Genomic DNA, 23,054 nt, shown 5'->3' with positions numbered 1-23,054 from the left:
AATATGGAGAAAACCCGCGAAATTCAAACTTTCTTTGCCTTAAGATACCCCAACTTACTTCTTTCAAGTTTATATAGTAGACTTGGATTTTTCAACTCAAATTATATTCTGGTACTAAACAATTTACAGGCCAAACGATATTTCAGAAATATCATTAAAACTATGTCTTAAAACGCGAAACAAATGTGTTTTGATTTGACTTTTAAAGAAAATAAACACATTAATGCGTTTTTGGTTTGAAAATAATGCAAAAACCTAAAATAATGCGTTTTGAAACAAGTCATTTCTCTAAGAACAAAAATTTTAAATTCGAAAATTAGTTCAAAATTGAATTTAACGTATAAAATAAGGAGAAATAAAACCAAAATCTGTAAATCGAAAATTTGGTCGTTAATGCTTTTGTGCTTTGCACGGCAGTGCAGTTCCTCCATTTTCTGGACTTTTTGTACTTTTCAAGCTGTCATTACATGTTTTTAATGTATATTTTGACTAATATATTATGTGCAGATTAAAAAATTTTCATAGCTTTTAAAAATTTTCATAGCTTTTAAAAATTTTCTCAAACTTTTTCCACTCATCCATTTATTAAATCAGCTTTCCTTTGTAAAACCATCTGTTTTCACTGTACTTGATAAATATTTTTTTTACTTGGAAATTGTGAAATCATTAGTCATTTAAGGGTAAATATTACATCATTCTATAGGAACATATTTAACATAATCACTTGTAAGTATGCCACAAAAGTATTTTGTTATAGATGAGCTCTTGTTCATGGGATATGACAAAAATTATGTAACTTCCAACTCTGTGATGAAAATGCATCACCAACTTTATTTCAGGGAAATGGAAGTTAATTAGAATAGAAAATGGAATTAGGTTACTGAAGCAAATTTTTAAGACCCGCAGAATTCCATGTGTGTTAGAGACATTAAAATCTTTAGTCTATCTGATGCCTAGCAATCACAAGATAAGTTTTCATGGTAACGTTTTCAATGGTGCTATTAAAGATTATAAGAATTTTCAGTTTTAGGGTTCACTTATTGTATTTTCCCTGTGAAACAAGGTCTCATTGAATTTTTTGGTAAATATGTTATGAAACTGAGGCATACTTATGCCTGATTACAATTATGTGATATATGAATGCAATTATCAAGTTATTTTGATTTGCAATATTTGGTAATTGCTAGCCCAAAACGTAGGCCATTCATTGTTGTTTAGAAATTATGAATCAATTCACATTCAATGTGAAACTTAATTGTGCTTAATTACTTGCTATATAGAACTAAGATTTGGTGTACGCACAGCAAATTAATTTTTCTTTCAGAATGATTTCAAAGATCCAATGGGTCCAAAAGGAAAATGCCCATATATTACGTTGAATGGAGAAGATATCTGTGATTCGCAACTTGCAATTGAATATTTAAACAGGCAATTTAATATTGATTTGGACAGCAATTTGTCAGACACTGATAGGGCTGTTGGACATGCATTACGAATTATGCTGGAAAACAACCTCTACTGGTATGCTAATCTTTCGTTCTATTTGTTGTACCGTAACTTTTAAATTTTTTCATTATTAAAACTAACAATTTTAAGTAGAGCTTCTTTTCAATGCTAACAAAATCACTAAACTATCTTAATTAAGATAGTTTAGTGATCCAATTTTGCTTTATTTAAAAGTGGCGTTCAACTTTGTATGTATAGCGAACCAAGTAGTTTGGTTTTGTTGGCTGAATGACTACCAGGTTATGTTTATTATGATAATTAAGAGTGAAAACCCTTGATTTTTTTGGAAATAATGTACCTTCAGAAGGGACGATTGTTTAAATTGGGTTCCAATTCATTAATTTGTCATTCTTTAATAATCAGCTAGCTAGGCTTAATACCCAAAGCCCAAGTTAGCTAAGAGACTTGAAATTCCTTTAAATTGATGAATGGATACTTAATTATACACATTTTGTATGTTTTCATTATTAATTTAAATTAAATTTAGTTTTTAAAACCTTTAGTTGAAAAAATGTTGTAATTTTCCTAACTGGCTAACTGGTTTCGTATTTTTCTATTTTGTAGTCTGCTGGGAAGATTTTATTTTTGCTAATCATTTGAGGTTAACAAAATTTAATCTGAAAAAACCTCTAAATTTGCAGTGTGGTGTAAGTGTGATCAGTTAATCAATGTTAATTAACATGGATTAACTGATCACACTTACATATTTTACCAAAATTTAAATTTTGGTAAAATATTTTATGGTTTCCCTTACCAAAAAATAAGTTGGTTTTTAGTTGGTATTTAGTTGGTATTCACATTTAAGTTGATATTAAGTTGGTTTTAAGTGGTCAGCATATTTCAGTAAACTAGTTAAGTTGGTAATAAGTTGGTTTTAAGTGGGTGGGAAAATGCCTTTTTCTTTAAGTTGGTTTTTAGTGGTCAGAAAATGACATATTATTTGTAAGTTGGTTTTAAGTAGGTTTTAAGTTGGTATTTAGTTGGTTTTAAGTTGGTATTTGTCTCAAATACAGACTTAAAGTATTTCCTAGACCACTTATTTTTTGGTAAGGGATTGTAAGACTAAAATAGGAATGGTTAAGCTTTAGCTAGCTATATAAGCATCTGGGTCTTTTAATTAAAAATATATTATTTTAGAGCTATACAAAAAAGTAAGCTTTATTGGAACACCATATTTAACCTCTGTATGTAATTTCATTGCGATTGATAAAAGATTTCACGTGATCACACCCTTACCAAAAAATAAGTCGGCTAAAAACCACTTAGGACAACTTGTTTTTCAACTTGGTTTTCAGTTTGTATTTGGGACAAATGCCTACTTAAAAATAACTTAAATCCTCTTTATTAATCAACTTATTTCCAACTAAACCAGAATCAACATTTACACTTAACTACTTAAAAGCAACTTAAATCCTACTAGGGAAACATCTAAAAACCAACTTAAAAATATTATGTAATTTCTTGACTACTAAAAACCAACTAATTATAAACTTAGCAAAAGCAGTATTTTCCTACCAACTGAATAACAACTTATTACCCCTTTAATAGTAACTTGAAATATGCTGACAACTTGAGCCTACTTAATACCAACTCAATATCAGCTAATAATGTGTATACAAACTAAATACAAACTGAAATCCAACTTATTTTTTTGGTAAGGGCAATAACCCCACACGCCCTTCATTTTGGGAGTAAGTGTGATCAGTAAGAGGGTAAAATTAATTAATATTTAAATAACTATATATTTGGTATTAAGTTTGATTGGGTAGTTGTGTAGGATTAAGTGGCCATTTTAATGGTACCAATTCTTAAAATGTCACACTTCTGTTAAACCTCCTTTGTGTGATCCTCATAATCAGGTTGATAATTTTTAGATGTTTAAATGGTTTTATAGCCCCTAAAATTAATGATGTTTATCATGTTTTTAATGAAACATGAAAAGAAACACAAAATTCTTAATTTTCTTATATATATTTTACGTATCACTAAGTGGTTTTGCTGGTCTGGTCTTTCATAACTAATATCTCTTACTTTGAAAAATTATTTACGATTAATGCTATTTTCAAAGGGCTGCTGCTTATTACCGCTGGGTTCTGGAAGACTCGAAAGTTGCCATTAAACAATTGATAGCATTCTCTTTTCCATGGAACCACTTTATTTTCAATTATATTCGACGTGGAGTTAAGAAGGCAGTTTGGTACCATGGTATTGGTCGTCATTCAAAATATGAAATTATGGGAATGCTTCACCGGGATATGAAATCTTTATCGGTGTTTCTTGGTATGCTTTATTATGAGTTTTTCTTTGTTTGTGGTAATAGTTCTAAGTGCTATCATAAATGAAGCAGTTCTGCATGGGCATGTTTTCATTATCTGAGCTTCGTATTAAATTTTCTGTTTTTAAACTGGAGTCTGCTAATTTAAATGATTTCCACTGAATTTAAAATTTTCTATGCTTTCAAATGTTGGTTTTCTTTAATGCAATCATGCTCTGCTACCACATTAGAAAGCTCTAGACCAAAGAACATTAAAAGCTTTTCATTCATAAAAATTGTTCTCGAATATGGTAGCTATAATGCTGGAATTTTGGTTTGTACCAAAATAGTATTAATTTATGCTTTAAAAGAAGGCTCATCTTGAAATGATCCCCAGGCATCATGGGCTAGTTTTCCCTATTCTGGAGAGGGTATAAAGAAAAATGTATTATGAATTTCTAAGGCTTTAGTAAATGTTAGTTTTAATGAAAGTATTTACCACCCAATTTGGTTGTCAGGTGGATAAATTCTAAAGATTGTCTCAATTCACATAGTCATTCTCATTAAGTATAAACAATAAATTCTCGTTTGTCTATTTTCACTGATTGAAGTTTGAAATAACTTTATGAAATTTTTCGGTGTAAATTTAACTATTTCATGCATGTTTTCTTTAAAAATGATGTTAATAACTTAATTAGCTTGTATGTAACCAGTTTGGCTTAGTGCTCGACAAGAAGTAGCAAAAGTCAACATTAGCTAATTTTTAGATTCGTATTTGTTAGTCATTTGATTTGATGTTTTATGGACTTCTCAATTAAATTTAAATTGTTCTTAAGCATGACATTTTCTTGATTGCTAAAGGTGGTTTTTTAATATCTGTCTAATTAGTCCTAGGAATATTTTGCTAATTTTACTTTTATCTGCTTTTGGGTGATATCAAACAAAACCATGATGGTAGTATAAAGAACTAGGCAGAAACTTCTTGATGCTCAGAATTTTTTCTAAATCTTAAAATCTCTCAAATTGTACAGAGCAGTGAAAAAAAATTACCAAAATCCAATTAGAATCTGTCGGCTTAGGATTTTGCAATTTACCTCAAGTGAAATTCACATGGATTATTTAATTTTATTTTAATTGTGGTTGCGCCTGATAGACCTTGTCACGTAGACGCCAAGGGTATTTTTTTATTTTGGCCGCAAATGATTATTTAATTTTTTAATAATTAATAATTAATAAATTTTAATTTCGTTGTACTTATTTCCGTCGTGTGTTCGCCGACCCCACAGTTTCGATGTCCTAATAATTTCCACGTGATATTCCCCGTACTTTATAAAATCAATTACAGTTTTTGTTCATTTTCTAGGTGTTTTGTATTTTTGGGCCACAAAGGGATATTCCCGTACTTTATAAAATCAATTACAGGTTTTGTTCATTTTCTAGGTGTTTTGTATTTTTGGGCCACAAACGCTTATTTCAGGTTGATATTAAAAGTATGTACTTGATGCGTAAGCCTTGGTACTGTCCTCTAGGTCGCGTTATAGATGGCCCATCGCTTTTTTTAGTATGGGGTTGGGTAGGCGCCGCGCGCCCCCAGCGCTTGAGCGAAGCCAGTGCGTGGCGCCGTCAGGCGCCAATACGGGGAGTTACTATTTAAGTTGATACGATTTCACTAATTACGATGCCACTAGGTACGATTACAGAAGGCCCACCGTCAATGCTCGGAATGGGGCTGGGGTGCGTCAGAAAAGTTGTGTTGACGGATACACGACGGAACTATTTTTTAGAAAAACGTTACTAATCCCCTAAAATGACTATTTTTTAAAATTAAGTTAATTAAAAAAATAATCATTTGGGGGCCCAAAAAAATAGTTTCGTAATCTACGCGTCAAGTGCTACATTATCCGTCAAAAAAATTACCAAAAAACGGTTATTCCCTAAAATTACTACTATTTTAAAATTAAGTTAATTAAAAAAATTATCATTTGCGGCCCAAAAAAATAAGTTTCGTAATCTACGCGTCAAGTGCTACATTCCCCTCCAAAAAAAGCAAAATTACATGAGGCCGCTGTAGTTCAATTTTGCCCAAATTTTATCATGAAATAATAATAATAATAATAACTAAAGGTGGAATCAAACCTGTGAGCTTGGTGTTAATGTCCCAAAGCAATTGCTATTGGACTATTAAAACCACGAATTAACTGGCCTTTGGACACCCAATGTTGTGTAGAAAGAACCTGACCGATGTTCTATTTTTCAGTTTAAGTGCCTTAACATTTCCAAATGAATCTGTGATATCAGTTCTTTTATTATTTGTAGTGGTATTATGTAGAATTTTTCTTGCGCTCAGGTGAGCTATAATTAATTTTAATAACTGCTTGATCAAGAATTCCACCTCTAGGTATTCAATTACAAGCTCTCCACTTTATCTATTGGTAGTGGAATAGTACAGTACTAGTTGTATATTTATGCTATTAAATTTTTTTTATTTTATTTTATATTTTAAGGGCTTTAGTGCTTTATCGTTATATTTATGATGGCTGTAAATGTCTCATGAAAGTGGTTCGAGGACCTTTGCCTTTAAAGTACGCTTTGCGACTCTTCATACCATTCAGAATACAAAGACAAGCTTATATGCATGGCATTGGCAGGCACACTGAAGCCCAAGTGAGGGACATGGGCAAAAAAGATTTATTAGCGCTGTCAAAATTATTAGGTATCCCTATTTATAGACTTTTGGTGAAGGGGTTTTTGCATGTGAAAATACGAATATATTACATTGTTTATAATGTAAATTAATGGTATTTAGGTGACAAGAAGTTTTTATTTGGAGATAAACCATCCGAAGTTGACTGTGCTGTGTTTGGGATGTTGGCACAGATAATGTGGACACTACCAGGAACAGCCCTTGAAGAATATCTTAAAAGTATATATATTTTTTATGTAACTGTTTTGTAGAGCCCAGAGTGTATTTATTTATACTTATCGGAAATAACTGGCTTGATATGATCCACGAGTACCATGATTAAATTTTCCCCCTATCACTAGAGGGGTATGGAACATCTGAGGTGGTCTTACTTTAAATATCACAATTGTGTTAGTAAAGGCAGTGACATATGGGGCCCATTTCATTGACTTTTATTAGGAGCATACTGGAAGAGTGAGGTGGACTTTTATAAAATACTTTAAATCATCTCAACATATTGATTATCTCCAAGTATTAAATAATTCATTCATGGTACGTTTTTCTTGTTTGGCCAAAGAGGAGAACGTCGTGGTAAGGAAGGTTTTCTAGCCTATTTTATCCTGTAAATTTTTTATTGAAGTTTAGTTCTTCATTTTGGTACAGTTTTTTATCATTATGCTTCGTGGGATACTGTATTTATCTTTCTCTTATGAGAACTTACTCCTAACATAGCATTAAGAAGTTTTATTATTTACAAAACCTTAAAAAACTTATTTTACAATTGTAACATTTAAGATGTTACATTTGATAAATAAGCCTCAATGAATGCTCTTCAAATTTGATAAACCTGACTTTGCTACCATATTGAAATGTTATTAAAACTAAACTTTTATATAGAAAAACATTTTTATTTTATTAAAATTACTTGGCCCTTCCTTCTCTCATAAGAGACATATTATACACTTATGCTTAGTCATTAAAGTCAATAATTTGCTAAATGTTATGTTAGTTTCGATGGAACATAGGAAAGATACATATATGGAATCCGCGACTTTTCTCAACGGAGACTTGAAAATATCGCCCCCTCCCACTGAAGACTAGAAAATATCGCCCGCCCCTCTAGACGTGTTATACCACGCTCCGTGTTTTTAAGGTATTTATAAAGTTAAATTGTCCATAACGGCGGTGATTTTTGTACTATTTGAAGCGTGAAAAATACTGCTATCGAATCTAAGTTATTTTTTCGATTTGACCGATATTTTCGGTTTAAGAACCGTTGTTTGGTTCGACGAAAATCAGTTATAGGCCCGTGTGCCTTTTGAAACGCGTTCGGAATTTATTTTCGAATCTCGCGGTCCGACATTCAACTCGAAACTTTTAACCCTACTCGACAACCAAATAAATCAACCAGGCCGTGGTATACCAGTGTAACTACCAGAAATGTCAACCAACAACCCAACTTAAACCACGCTCGGCAGAACCAATCAAAGAAATTCTACAGATCCAGACCACACGATCCCAGCGAATTCAATAATAAAATCACCGCCTCGCACGGGATTCTTATTGACTTGTCGATATATCTGTACTCGAACAGTGAATTCATGGATGCTTTCAAAATAGGTAATAATCCGGCTCAAATCTATTCGATTGGAAGGGTACTAGGTACTTTTGAGTTATTCCTCTCAAACCCGTCTTGGGCCACTGATGTGATCACCAACGTCATTCTCAAGCATAACAAAACACTTTTCCAGTGCTACCCGATCGGACGACGTTCCTTCCCATTTCGAGAAGGCCGACCTCTGAGACCTAATGTCGGCATATAACAGTTGTAGCCCCAATAAAAACTCCGGTTATCTTTCGCCGATCCGGAATTTTCTGCCTTGCAAAGTTTTCGCAGGCAGGTCATGATTAAATTTCCAACCTTTAAAGCCCGAGAAAATCCACCCGAAAGAGTAATTATGGATCTTGATGACGTTCCCTATACCTTTTTGGTTTCTACCGAGATAAAATGTCACAACTGGCCAGAACCAGGTCACACACGTGGCCAGTGTCCATGACGCATCCCTTACCCGGAAATTTCTAACAACGCTACCGCCTCCGTGCCCGATACGCTTGAAACCGTTTCTAAAACGAAATCGTAAACGAATCATCGAAGGATGTTCCGATGACTGACCAAAGTGATTTCGAATATCCAATTCCCGACCTCGACATGACTCCTATCATGCCGCTCTTTGAAAATCGCGATGACAACATAAGCATCTTTAAATCTCCCATTTGCTCTCTAGCTAAAGCACACCTTCCAGGCTTTACCGTGCTTAATAAGAATAAACGTCAATTGCCCGCCCTCAACCAGAATTGTCCGGTCCTGCGAGCAAAATCCCCGTCGTGCAGCACGAAAGCGATGTCGCGAAAATCGGCGTCGTCGTACTCTAGGGTGGCCTCCCAAAATGACTTAGAAGACTTCCTCGACTCTAACTCCAATCAGCTTGATCAAGACTGCCCCACTATCCGACCCATCCCTCCAGTCGCACTACTAAAACAACTTAATGACATCAGGAAGAATGACGGAACTTTCCGAAAAAGTCCACTGCCTCAAATTTCAAAACAAGCAGTCTATTAGTGGGAAAGACGAATTCCCTGGGAACTCCAGAACGAATAGGGATCGTCGAAGTATTTTCTTGGACGTTTTATGTATTTTCGGTAATTCTTTAGTTCCTTGACCTCTCTAAATTTAATTTCGGCTCTCCATTGTTACGCGCTTTTTTACTTTTTTTATTTTTATTAATGTTTTCTATTTATTCTTTAATTGGCACTGCCAAAACCAATACTTCTAGCCCGCCTTTTTATTAAAAATTATCAAGAAACTAATGTTACGAGCGGTTTTGGCGAGTCTTACCTCTGGAAACACTGGCCGTATTCGATCACGCGTTTGCTTCTTAATCTGGCTCCGGTGTTTCCATCGGTATTAAGCCTCATTGTCGCTCTTACGTTCGTGACGTCAAAATTTGCTGGAGTTATTTAATATATATTCGATTTCAATTTACCCCTCAAAATTTTACTCGCGTATTTTCTATCTATATTCCGTCTAAGCCGCGTCAGACGTTTTAAAACATTTATCGAATCGAATAGAATCCCTACCTTCCGGTGAATCCGATATTTTGAACGACGATTTCAATTGTACCCTCGATGAAGCCCTCGATCGTTGGCTTAGATGGCCTCCCGTCCGAGTTGTACGTACAATTTTGGGATGACTTGGGTCGGGCCCTGTTCCTAGTCTATCGAGAAATCCTTAAAGACTCGAAAAATTGCCCCTTCATAAACGTTTCCTCGAAGTCCGTCATGTGTATTTTGCCAAAGAAGGGAGATCCTCGCTATCTTCGCAACTGGGGTCCTCTCATTGAACTCGCTGACGTTAATGAAGAGCCCCTTGCTTTCGTAAACATTGACTATGAGAAAGCCTTCGATTCCATTCATCACGATTACCTTTTCATCGCTCTTCGCGCTTTCGGTTTATCTCCGGAAATCTCCAGCTATATTGCCTTACTTTATTCCAATTCGTCTTTTCATCTTAAAATTAATAATTCGCTGACCCCTTCCGTTAATTTCAACCGTGGAATTCGCCAAGGCTGTCCTCTGTCTGGCGCTTTATTCTCTATTGCAATCGAGCCGCTCCTTCGTCTCCTTGACTCTGAGCTCGCTCGTCCCAACTAATTAACTCCTCACCGACGATTAACTAATGGTACGTACGTTGATGATCTTACCGGTTTTTTCGAGAAGACACCGAATTCCAGGTTTTGAGAACTTGCCTGGATATTTTCTGCGTCCATTCTGGAGTGAATGTTAATAACTTGAAAAAACTGGCGGTCTCTGGTGTGGTAGTTAGTGTGGTCGTATGGATTATCCGCTGGGTTTTGTTTGGTCTTCTGAAGGCTGCAAATTCCACGAAGTCCATCTCGGTCACAGCCCGTCAGTTATTTCCCAAAATTGGACGGAACTTAAAGAGGCCTTTCACCGTGTCCTCGTTCGATGGATGCACATTGAGCCCCAAGGTTCTATATACGTCCGTGTTAACATCGCCAATCAATTGGCGGCCAGTGTCTTGTGGCATAAGCTCAAAGTATTGAATCATCCGCTGGATTCTGTCAACAGTTGTCAATCCGCTCTTGAGACTTTTGTTTGGGATAAGGTTCGTTGGGTGAGAACATGGTCTTCTTGGAGGCTTAAGACTCGTTTCGATCGCTGACAAAGTTCGTAGCTTTCTCGTCGCCAGTGTCGGTTAGCTTTTGATGATTGCACCTACTCAACCTAACCATATTAACGCTTCCGCATTCGTCCACGATTTTTCGTATTCGCTTTCTCAGCATTTCCTTACTAATAAACCTCGCCATTGTCATTCTCCATTTTATAATTCGCTTTCTGAAAACCTAGCTGCTCTAAAGTTCAAAATTTCTCTTAATAACGTTGACATGGAGGCCCTGATTGTTTGATAACCCTGGTATCACGGACTGAGAAAAAACTCGGTTCTTAGGAACTTTTTTAATCGTTTCATCCGTGACGAAATTTCCTCCGTCATAGACCTTGATCCGGTTTCCCTTTGGTGGCATCGCCTTCCCGATCTCGTGTCTTCACCGGAATCCGTTTCTCGCTTGATACTGATAGCGTTCCGTGCCTTACAAAAGGGTGTCCTTGACGCCTTTCTCGACGTTTTCGACGATCGTGGTGTTCGAGATGACCATGTTTTTGGTTACTCTCTTTCCCCGGCGATGGTCCTTTACCAACACGACTGCATCTTTCGGGGATCGGCTTATCCCGTATCTCATATTATCCGCCTTGCGTTCGAGTTCCCTCGTCCTCTCGTTCCGCCTGACCTCACTGCTCCAAAATACTACAAATTTTGAAGCGTCAACACAGTCAGTCCTCTTTCGGGCATCATGATAATTCCACCCTATGGCGTCTACTTCCCGATGCTCTTCCAGTTCCCACCCGCTTATACCAATTTAACCCGGACACTCAACTAACTCGGGACTGTCGCCTCGCTCCAGCGGCTGGTGACGCTCTCCACATGTTTTATGCTTGCCCGATTGTCACGACCATTCTGATCAACGTTCAAATTTTTTTTATCTAAATTGTGACCACACTCCCACGGCCCCTTATCATTACTGATTTTTAGTCCCCGATTTCCGCCCTCATCGCGTTTGCAACCTCGCCTACGTACTGCTTAAATACACCCTCTACAGAACCGCATTGCGAAATGGCCATGCCAATTTGGCAAATCAAACACCACAAATAAGTTCTAGGCTCCTATTCAATCGCTTCCGTAGAAGGTTCATTTCTCGCATAAATTAGCCCTGACATGGGCGAGAATGATAAAATTGACTTAAATACATGGTGTGTTAACTTAACTGAGTTGGAAAAATAACTATAATATCAAATTGCTTTCCGTTTAATTCGCGCTTACTTCCTATGATATTGTGTGTTTTAATGCAATATTACGAAAATTTATTTATTTACATCCGTCAATTATTTGTAAACATTAATAATTCTTAGTTAGAATTTTTTGATTATCCTCTTATACTGTTAAGGTATTTGTTTAATTTCAGTTTTAGTTTTAATATATATATATATGCACTCATGAAAATTGTATTTGTAATTTTATTTTAATTTGTTTGACTATAATTAAGTCTTTTATACTCACTCTCTCGAGTTGTTAGCTCAGTCGTTGGTATTTAAAAATCGAAATGAAGACTTTTAATAAAGAATGGTTTGAAGATTTTTTACGCTGGTAAAGTGCGATGAATTCTTCGTTCAGTGCAGCAGGGCCAGACTTAAAGACTAAGCGGAATCGGAAGGGTGTGTTTAGCGGAATTAGAAGAGTTCATAGAAAAGAGCCAAATTTTGGAGCGGAATCGGCAGTGTCTTAAATTTTCTCTGAGCGGAATTGGTTAACCCATAGCTATTAGGTTTATTTTCTCTTAATTTTTACGGAGTACCGACCGGTACGATGGGAGTTAAATGTGTGCATATATCTTTATACCAAAACCATGCATAGAATGTAACTAACTTTCCCTAAAACCATTGTTTCTGACTAGTTACACCATGGTGATTACAAGAAATATTTTGCAAAAAATTTATGTATAAGTATTTTAATTTTTTGAGAAGTTAGAAAATTGCGTGTTTTTACCTCGGCCGCGAATTTTCGTGGTAACGTAGAGCACGCAACGACACATCACAAAAACTGTATTATGGATAGTGGTCTTTAAAGGAGGGGAATTTGACCATACTCTAACAACCAACTTGGGGTTCCCATTCTGGTTATTTTAAAATTGAAACCCATTGGATATTAAAAAAAAAAACCCCATTGAGCGCGGGGGTGAGCGGCACCCACCACCCCAGTTCTAAATAATCACGACTGCGCCATATGGAATTGTACCTAGTGAAATCGTACTAGCTGAAATGGTACTAATATTAATTTCGTGTATCCTACTTTACCAATTTATATTTTCTCTAATTTTTAATTCCGCAAAATAATATTTATATTTAAGAAAACGGACGTGCGGTGATGTGTTGGTATTCACCCTTTTTTTTAAATTTGATGATATAAGAGTTAACCTTTAGTCGGGGAAATGTTTCTGTTAGTGGGTGAATATTTTCAGGGGTATTATATCGGGAGTGATTTTGAGCGCCTTTCTCTTTCTAGAAAGGCAAGATATTTTATGGACTTAGGCCTTATAAGTGTAATGTTAGTGTCATAGCGTAGAGAGCCATGCTGAGAAGTAGAACCTGCGGATAATTTGGGTGGAAGTTCTGTATATTTCCTGCTAGAGGCGCTTATTTTTTTGATATAAAATTAATTATATTCTTATTTATTTGAAGTAACTGACTTATTTATTGAAATAGTTATAGACTTAGGCTAGTGTTACCTGATTTAAGCTCTTTTCGTTCATTCGTATTAATGGAATTATATTTTCGTGGTTTTCTAGGTGACTGTCCAAATTTGAAGCAATACTGCTTAAGAATGAAAGCTGAAGTGTGGCCTGACTGGGATCAGTGTTTGTACCCCAAAAAGTAGCTGCTACCTGTATACCTATTTACAATTGGTATTTTGAGCTTTCGCCTTGGATGTCTTGAATTATGTACTCCTTCCTTAAAGGGATTTCAGAAGGTTAACAGAGTTTTGGCTGCTATTGTTTTTTACATTACATATTTTCACTATTTTTTGTATAAGACTGAACTAAATTAAATGCTTTAATAGTATTTTATCTTGCCGAGTTTATTGAAATCCTAACCTTGAATGCAGTCAGTTACGTAAGAAGCATTAGCTTCCGGTAGCTTCGTAGTGTAAGTTCCTTCTGCTTTTTAATCACAAAGTGTTAGGGCCGTGCTTAGGGGTTGGAAAATTGGACGAAAGCCACGGGCCGCTAAAAATGTATATGTATTAAAGAATGTTCTTAGGGCCTTCACTTAAACACCATTTAATGAAAAATATTTTATATACCGTCGTCTTCTATGTATAAAAACCTAAGCCGGCTAATCCAGCAGATGTAATTTTACTCATCTTTAGTTTTACTTCTCTATCATCAATTTACTTTTAGTGTGTTCTACCAGGGCCACCAGAGGTCTTAAGGTTCCTATAAAAACCTTTATTTTCGAAAATGTCCTATACACTCTTTTAATAAACGTTTACTGGGCGTCGCCATTATCGTACAGACAACCAACGAGCAAGCCCTCTACCGCTGAAATTTCATCCCCCCAAAACCGGTTTTTTCATCACCCTCCCCGTAGACTGTAAGGTAATGGCGGTCGATTGGGAAGGCGCGTTTAAGAGTATAAACCTTTATTTTTAGTGCAATCACCAAAAGGGTATACTTTTGTTATTGTTAACATGGTTAGCTAGTAGTATAATGTTTTGTGATATAATGGTTACTTTTTTTAACTGAAAATCAGATTTATTTCACTAAATATAAATTTTATTTTTAAATGTAAATGAAATAGCATATATAGTCCTATAACATCCTTGAATTTAAAAAATGTTTATAAATATAATTTTTTTTCTGTGTCTTGTAAACTGAAAATTTAATATTAATAGGGCCTCTAAAATCATTTTCGCTCAGGACGGCTGAAGACTTAAACTCTGTGATCGGTTAACTGTTATATATGAATACTAGATTTAATGCCCGGCTTCGCCCGGGGTCTTAGTTTTAATTAATTAGATCTGTAGGTAAGAAAGGTAAACGCTGTAGCAAACTCGTCATGGCACGTAGCAAACTCGTCACACACGCAACAACTGCAAAGCCAAAGGCTGGTTTATATTCTGTTCTTCTGCATATAACCCAGCCTTTGGCTTTGCAGTTGTTATTCATAATTCATAGTAATAAATAAATTAATAAACACGCGTAGCAAAAACGTAGCACACGCAACACGCGTAGCAAAATGAACTACTTAAAAATCGCAACTAAACCTCCCCTTCTACGAAGTCCCTTTCTTTCACACTAACTCCTCTTCTACGAATTTCGCACTAACCCGTTAAAAAAGTTAAAAGGTCGGGACGGGCGCAAGGAACTCAAGAGAGGAGGTAAGGGAAGCAAAGAGGCGAAAGTCCAAAGTCGAGTGAAACAAAAATAATATTGAATATGATTAATAACCATGTCGGGTATTTGGAATTATTGGAAATCAGGCCCTGAACATTGAGTTAAAATTTCAAAGCTCTAGAGCTAACCGTTCTCGAGTTTTTAGGAACATGACATACAAATAAATAAATAAAAGGACAAACTTTAAGACGTATAGTTATAGATGACATACAAATAAACAAATACATAAAAGGATAAACTTTAAGACTTATAGTTATAGATACAGTCGTCGATTTTGAACACAATTGTTATTTTTAACAAAAAATTGAACCGTGAAAATCGAGGGCACTACATAAATAATTTTATTCGATCATCTCAGCAGTCACGCTTTAAATTAAGACATATTTGAACCAAAGTATAAGGGACTACATAGCGGAGATTGTTTCCTCTTGTAAATATTTAAGCCCATCAATATCACCCTTACCATCTTCTTAAAGTTCAATCACTTAACGAACAAGGCCTATACGGGCCTTTTGTCAATGGCTTGTGGATAGAGTTGCTGTAGATCCTGTGCCGGAATAATAAATCTACATAACAGTCAACAGTGAATCCCAATAAACCCCCACGCGACTACTGTTAGATCAAAGCAAGAGCAATTTAGCGTAAATGTCTGATGTGGCATTGTGGGTGACCATTTAGTTGGACTTCTCTTTCTTCCACCTCAGTTAAATGGTGAGGCGGATTGAGTTATGGGATCACGTGCCATTAGCAACGCGGGCGCAAATGTGGTTTTTGCACGATGGAGCTCCACTACATTTCAGCAGGCAAGTAAGGGACCACCTTGGTAGGACATTTCTTTTGCGGTGTATTAGTCGAGGGGGCTCAGTTCCTTGGCCGGCTCGCTCCCCGGATTTATATTATCCCGATTTTTTTGGGGGACCACTCAAGGACCTCGTGTACAAAACTGAAGTCCACGACATTGATGACCTTCGCCAAAGAATAATTTACGCTTGTGACACTATTCTTCACAAACCCAGATTCTTCGAACGGGTTCAAAAGTCTTTCGTACAACGGGCTCATGCCTGTTTCAGAGCCCAAGGCGGTCATTTTGAACAGTTTCTTTAATTTAATTACTTTTCATACTTGTATCTTAAATGTCAAATTATTAAAAAGGTCCAATTACAATTAACAACTTTATTTGTAACTGCGTTGACATTTTCAAAGACCTTAATCATTAATAAATGTGCACGTAGCCTACTTCTTATAAAATAATTCCCTTTTGATACTAATTTATCTAATTGCATACAAACAAATGGGTAATAACTGAAAACAATTGGGATCAAGGTAAAATACAGGACTTCACTTTTATGATTGCTTTTGTGTTTTGACGGCCGAATTTTGATAGCCCATAACTTTGAAACGAAACGCTTTTGGACCTATTTCCATAAGACATTTTCAATTCAGTAGGACCCAAAGAATACGCCCTCTAATTTGTGATATAGTCTTCCGTAACACCTTGTATACAGGGTGTTTTTTTTGCTCGAAAAGGTGATTTATTTCAAAAACTATGTTTTCTAGAAAGATGAAATTTGTACTGTACATTATACGTGCCGGGGGACAATTTCTACCGAAATTGCATCTAAATTGAAAAATATTTTCACGTTTTCTGAAAATTTAAATATTAACCGCTAGTTGCTATAAGAAAATTGTCAATGAGAAAATTGTCAATGAGAAAATTGTAGAGCGTCACCGAAAACGTACAAATAGCGTTGGCGCGAAAAAATAGACGTCTTTTTCACTGAATAAATACGACTTGAAAAAGTGACAAGTTGGGCAAGCTAAAATTACTTTTTTTGAATTCCATTGGGAGAGTAGTGTAACTTTATGAAAGTCAGAAATTTGTTAATCTGGTGTTTAATGCAATAAACACCGCTGAAAAATCGAGGAGACAATGGCGAAGAAGGTATTACACGATTTAATTTCGTACGATGAAAAATGCGATTTTTTTTAAAAAAACAAAGAGACATTTTATTAATCTACTTGCAAACAAAATTTATAAGTACGTTTCGAAAATACCACATTGGGCTGCGATGCAGGCTTGGGCGCGAACAATCATATTGTCGAAGGCGGCTTGAATCATTTCCGGGGTTACTTCCCAGCAAGCGCTTACAATTCGTTGACGCAGCTCTTCGAGGGTCTCAACCGGAGTGGCGTACACTTTGTCCTTGACGAAGCCCCAAAGAAAGAAATCCAACGGGGTCAGATCGGGTGACCTTGCTGGCCAGTGAACGGGGCCGTTTCTCCCTATCCATCGTTGTGGAAATTCGTTGTTTAGGTAATCGCTCACGGCTCTGTGGTAATGAGGCGTGGCACTGTCTTGCTGAAACCACAGTCTTGCTCGTTGCGCCAACGGCAGTCCGTCAAGTTGTTGTTCTAGCTCATTTCTCAAGAATTCTTAATAACTCTGGCCATTTAGATTTTGCGTCTATTATTTTGGCGCCAACGCTATTTGTACGTTTTCGGTGACGCTCTACAATTTTCTCATTGACAATTTTCTTATAGCACCTAGCGGTTAAATTTGATTTAGATGCAATTTTGGTAGAAAGTGTCCCCCGGCACGTATAATATACAGTACCAATTGCAACTTTCCAGAAAACATAGTTTTTGAACAAAATCACTTTTTCGAGCAAAAAGAAACCCCATGTATAGTCTGGATTGAATGTAAGTGAAACATAACCTTGGGTGTAAAAAAATACATTTGTGCCGGTCGGGAATCGAACTCGGTTCTATTGCAAATATTCTCGAAAAATTTCACGTTAAACCAAATCAAGTAGACAAAGCATGTACTTAAAGAGCCCGAGAGAATTTGCCACTTGTTGAACTCGCATTTGTACGAGGCGAGGTACTATTTTGTTTTTCCAACTTGTTTCAGCATGTCCTGGTCCTGCCATGATATTACTTTTTAGATACTAATAAATAAATATTAATTTTAGGGCGTAATAGACAACCTCTTCGAGCAATCGAATAACGGACCAATTAAAGCGATAGATTCGTTGCAAATAATAATGATAAAAATAATCAGCTAGGCCCAAGTCATCTTGCGACTTATATTACCTTTCTGGGGCGAGAACTTTCTAACTCAACGCCGAAGGAGAAGTTACGAGTTTTCACCCAGTTGGGATCGAACCCGGTTCCTCGTGCTGCGAGGCGAAAGCGCTAACCACTCCGCCACCCCACCTCAGATCAAGATCTTTAAAAAATAGACTTAATTTGATAAATGTGGATTGCTATATTTTACAATATAGACTGAACAAACATAGCGGCTATTTTCCAAAATGTCGGACGATCTATCCGGGATGCGGTCAAGTGACCAAATGCTAAGAGCTATCGGAATACCGTCGGGCGTCGGTACTATTGCTGTCGATAACTCAGCTTTTAAGTCCCTACCGTCCTTTCGCCATCAATCTAAGATTATGTGGAAAGTATATTTGTCAAGTTTCGGGTCACTATTTCAATATAAAAAACTGGGTATAAGAAGAAACTGTCCCTGCTAGTGGTGTGTCCGAGCTTGAGGTCCTCTAAGCAGACAGCGCCTGATTATTTGTACGGACGATTTGCAATACCGTCGTATACATTTTCTTAGGTTCCTTTATCTCTTCTGATTTAACCCAAACATAATCAAAGCAAAATTCAGTACTATTCTCACTTCGCGACCAAAGCTATCGCTATACGTCATCTTGCAGACATTATTAGCGTTTGTAGAGGGTTATTACGGATGAAATAGAAGCTCTAAAAGCTAAATATTTGTATTTTGTTTTAATATTACGCCAGATTTAGGTATTTTTCCAAGGGACCTAAAAGTACTCAAATGTACTAATGTATTTTTCTCTTATTTGATACTACCACACGCTAGCACTGCCTCGAAAGAGTTTGAAATTAAATTTTAAAACTAGATTACCTTCGCATATGAAACCAATCGCATTAAATAGTGATATGCCATAAATGTTTAAAATAAGTTTTATTCTTTTACACATTTTTATACATTTGAGAAATCATACGTTCCAAGCGATCTACGGCCCTATAAACGTCGTTTACTTGCACAAAACACAACCTCAGCAAAACAACACTTGGCAAGTAGCAGGGAACGTTGATGGCCGTAACTATAGTTAAAACGCGTTTTTAATTTCAATTTTCAAAATTAGTCCCTTCAGCTAATGTCTGTTTCGTACAGTTAATTTCACATTTTGATTCCATAATTTTTCGGTATTTTTCCAAAGTAAGATGCTTCTTTGGAAGAGTTTCAATGATTAATAGGCCTTGGTCGGAAGCCAAAATTTGCTGGCGAAAGAGATATTTCGACGTCCTTACCTGGAAGTTACACAGCGCCAAGTGCGTTTGTGGCTTACGCGTGTACTACGTAATCAGGTCGATAATTTATATGGTGTTATCGAAGTTTATAAGGCCTTTAAGAAATAACTTGTTTTGTAAATCGACGTCGCTGAGCAGACAGTTGTTAATAACATTATTATCAATTGACTGTATATAATTTTTAAGGCATCACTTCAAAATTTGTATACTAGGAAACCTTTGACGTTGAACTGAAGGTTGAGATTGCCACCGGGCAATAATTGATCCGCTCTCGAAATCTGTACCGTACGCTTTACCATGGCTTCGGTATAAAATCTCGTACCACTCGATAATTTCAATTCCTTGTGGTTTTGTTGCAGTTCAGGATTACCGTCAGCGCCGATCACGAAGCATTCGCTGGAAGCGAAAAGGTACGAAGTGCCTCTTGGCAAAGACTTCAGGGTTAACATCACGTCCAGTTCGTTGACGTTCTTTCGCGTCTTAACCTCGGTTCTAAAGTACCATTTCATACCGCTGTCGTCGTTCAACGGAAACAATTGACTGTCGATACTGTAGCCGTCGTTCTTTTCCGAGAATCGAAATTCCAGAACGTTTTCCAGAGTTAAATTGAACGATCCTTCGTACAGGGCGTTGACGTTCCTGATTTGCGCCCCGCCATTTTGTTTGATTGTTGGGAGCAAGGCGCACTTTGCCACAGTGACGAACAGAACCACCGAGAGGATTTCTAATTTAACGTCCGTTGAGCGGAACATGGCTGATTGATCGACTTGGTCTACTGTTAGTTGTCGTGAAGCCTACCCGACATTTAAATACCCGTCGAAACGAGGCACGTAATATTTATCCGCACCACGTTGTAGGAAGTTTCCCAATTCGGAAGTTGAGAGCGCAATATTTTATATCTATAAAAGCCCTTATGTCTGGACAGATTTGTTAAGAGTTATCAAAACATCCGCCAGGGACGGATGGTATTTTTCAGAACAGCGGATGCTACTCACTTGCTTATCATAGGCAGTAAAACATTCTGTTATAATATAACGTATGTAAGGAAACACGTAACTTCGCAAGTGTGACTGAGATTTTCGTTGAAGGTCAATTTTTTTCCCTCGCTTATTTTGCAACCTTCAGATACGTTTCCGCTCGTCGCTTGATCTGCTTAGTTGAGATATTACGGCGCCGAGGGTGGTTCTATCCCGCTTGATTTAAGCCACGGTCACACCATACGTGTTTAATATTGGAACATAAGTGTGATACTTCCTATTCTTCACATGCCAAAGCTCTACAGACAGACTGCATTACGGGACTCGTCGCCGTTTTGCGTTATCTCGCTTCCGCGTCACACGTAGACTTTGACAGCGATTAGCTGGGAGGAGATTTTCTTCTTGTGATGACTTCACTTCGTGAATGGCTCTCAGTAAAATATTCCCCAAAGTGAGAAACTTATGGAACTATTTTTTAGACTTATGGTCACACTAGATATTCAAACCCAGTTTACGTTGGTTGGTATGCTAGTTTTGACCAATGTAATTGAAAGAAACTCGCTATGAAAACTGGTCTCAAGCTATAATAAAACTTGTTGAGGTTAACGGTAATAGTTAGTGTAGGGAGCTGTTGGCTCGCGTGGCATGAAGGGCTTGCCACATCCCTCCTACGCATTGTAACCCGGCCACCTGAATTAATGGCTCCAAAAGTCGCTTGATCACTTAGGCCTAAGGTGGTGCCTTGGGTATTAGTCTAGCTGATTATTATAATTTGAACGCGGCGGCTTTAGTTTTTACGTCGTCTTTATGTAAACCAAAGTTTAAACCGAGGGGTAAGACACTCAAGAACTCAGGTGTACATTTGCTATTGGAACTCTTATGAACTCCCCTGAACTCTAGAGAACTCTCAAGAACTTCCGCGAACTCTCGAGAACTCTCCCGAACTCACCAATGAACTCTCTGGAACTCACCCTTGAACTCTCTGGAACTCACCCTTGAACTCTCAAGAACTCTCCTGAACTCTGCCGAACTCTCCCGAACTCCCGGTGTACACAAAAATCATAAGTGTCTTACCCCTCGGTTTCAACTAAGCGAGCGCAAAGGCACTTTTTTAAATAGACGTATCTCAAATAATAAAGGAGGCCGCGGAATAGACCATATTTCGCGGTCCACCGGACCCTCGGACTTATGGGACTACAGGAGCTCGGCCCACTCCCGACCAATAATAATAATTGTTGGAGACGTTTCGCTGGTTTTGGAGCCTAAGGTGTACCCTTTAGCGCTAAATTAAACTATTGGCTTAATGTCAGAGTATTGGGGCTACACTTTTGACTACGCCTGAAGGGATTGGGTCGGTTTGCGCAGTTACCGTTTTCGCGGCTACCATTTCTGTTTTCGCACTTTCTCGTTTGCGCTTTTCCTATTTGCGCAGTGGCCATTTGCGCGGCTGTGCATTTGCGCAGCTCCTCACTTGCGCAGTTCTTAATTTCCGCAGCTCTCCGTTTCCGCAATTTTCCCATTTGCGCAGTTCACCGTTTACACAGATTATCTTTAGCGAAGTTTTTCCCCATTGGCGCGGCTTCTTAAGACGCAAATATTATAAAATAAGCCATTTTTTCTTGAAAAAAGGTTGGTTTGTGGTTTTTTTTTAATAATTAACCTTATTTAGCATCCACCTGAGCTGCTAGCGTACGATTAAGTTCCTGTCGCGCTGTAAATAACAATGATTTGCATGTTTACCTCAGGGGAAATATCGCTCGTCGAATTACTATCTTGCGAATATATTTCTCCGACGTTCGACTAAAATAGAATTTATACTAAAATTCACTGAAATATTATTTAAACTAAAATACCGAATATCATCTAAAATATTATTTAAATTAAAATACTTTATATTTTCTGAAATAGTATTTGAAAAATGGTATTTTACTAAAATACTAAATATTCTTTGATTAAGTAATTTAACTAAAACACTAAATGTTCTCTGAAATAGTAATTAAACTAAAATACTAAGTACTCTCTAAAAGCGTATTAAAATTACTAAATGCATGAATACTTTTTCAGTGAATGTTTAGCAATAAAAGTAAAATTCAAAATTTTTTATGAAGAAAGTATTTTCATGTACGCAATATTCTAAAAAATGTATTTAAAGTACTAAATATTCTGAAAAACTATTTAAAATAAAATACTAAGTACTCTCTGACAACGTATTTGCAATAAAATACTTAACTCTCTGAAACGTATTTAAATACTAAATTATTTCTGTATAGTTTTTCAGTTTCAATGCTCTAAAAATTATAATTTTATCATATCTCAAATTTGTTATACGAACAACAATAAAAAAATTAATTTTCTTCACCACTTTTAACCGGTAAAAGTTTTTTCAATCTTAGTTCTCAGAATTTGCTTTTAACGAAGTCTAATTTTGAAATGATATATTGGGCAATCGCGTTCCTTATTTACATTGTCGCAAAGGAAGCTGTATAAAGTGTTTCCTCCAGATTCACTTCCCTGTTCATAAATATTAAAATCATCAAAATCCACGGCAATAAAATAATTTTAGGGCCACAAGATCGGTTGCAATTTGGAAATAGGGTTGGAAAATGCCAAAATATGTAGCTACTAAAGAGGAGGAGTTAACTGAAATTCAGATCGAACTTTTTAAATGATTCTGGGGCCTTTAAATTTAAATTTGAAAA

At 36.6% G+C, this 23,054-nt stretch overlaps 1 protein-coding gene across 1 annotated transcript in view; it reads left to right on the top strand.

The window, feature by feature from the left end:
* LOC149933809 (failed axon connections homolog) overlaps window positions 1-13,697 on the top strand; it is a 28,108-nt gene extending 14,411 nt beyond the window's left edge. Inside the window, exons 4-7 of the mRNA XM_090155815.1 lie at window positions 1,325-1,521; window positions 3,575-3,786; window positions 6,567-6,683; window positions 13,424-13,697. Of these exons, the coding sequence (XP_090011941.1) occupies window positions 1,325-1,521; window positions 3,575-3,786; window positions 6,567-6,683; window positions 13,424-13,512 (615 nt within the window). The 3' untranslated portion in view covers window positions 13,513-13,697. The remainder of the gene's footprint in view (window positions 1-1,324; window positions 1,522-3,574; window positions 3,787-6,566; window positions 6,684-13,423) is intronic.
* The last annotated feature ends 9,357 nt before the right edge of the window (window positions 13,698-23,054 follow it).

The sequence above is a fragment of the Leiobunum rupestre genome, chromosome 8, assembly GCF_980474605.1.
Source record: "Leiobunum rupestre chromosome 8, qqLeiRupe1.1.hap1, whole genome shotgun sequence".
In the NCBI taxonomy this organism is placed as follows: domain Eukaryota; kingdom Metazoa; phylum Arthropoda; class Arachnida; order Opiliones; family Sclerosomatidae; genus Leiobunum; species Leiobunum rupestre.
Note: the sequence above shows the minus strand (reverse complement) of the source record. Positions and strands in the feature narration are given on the sequence as shown.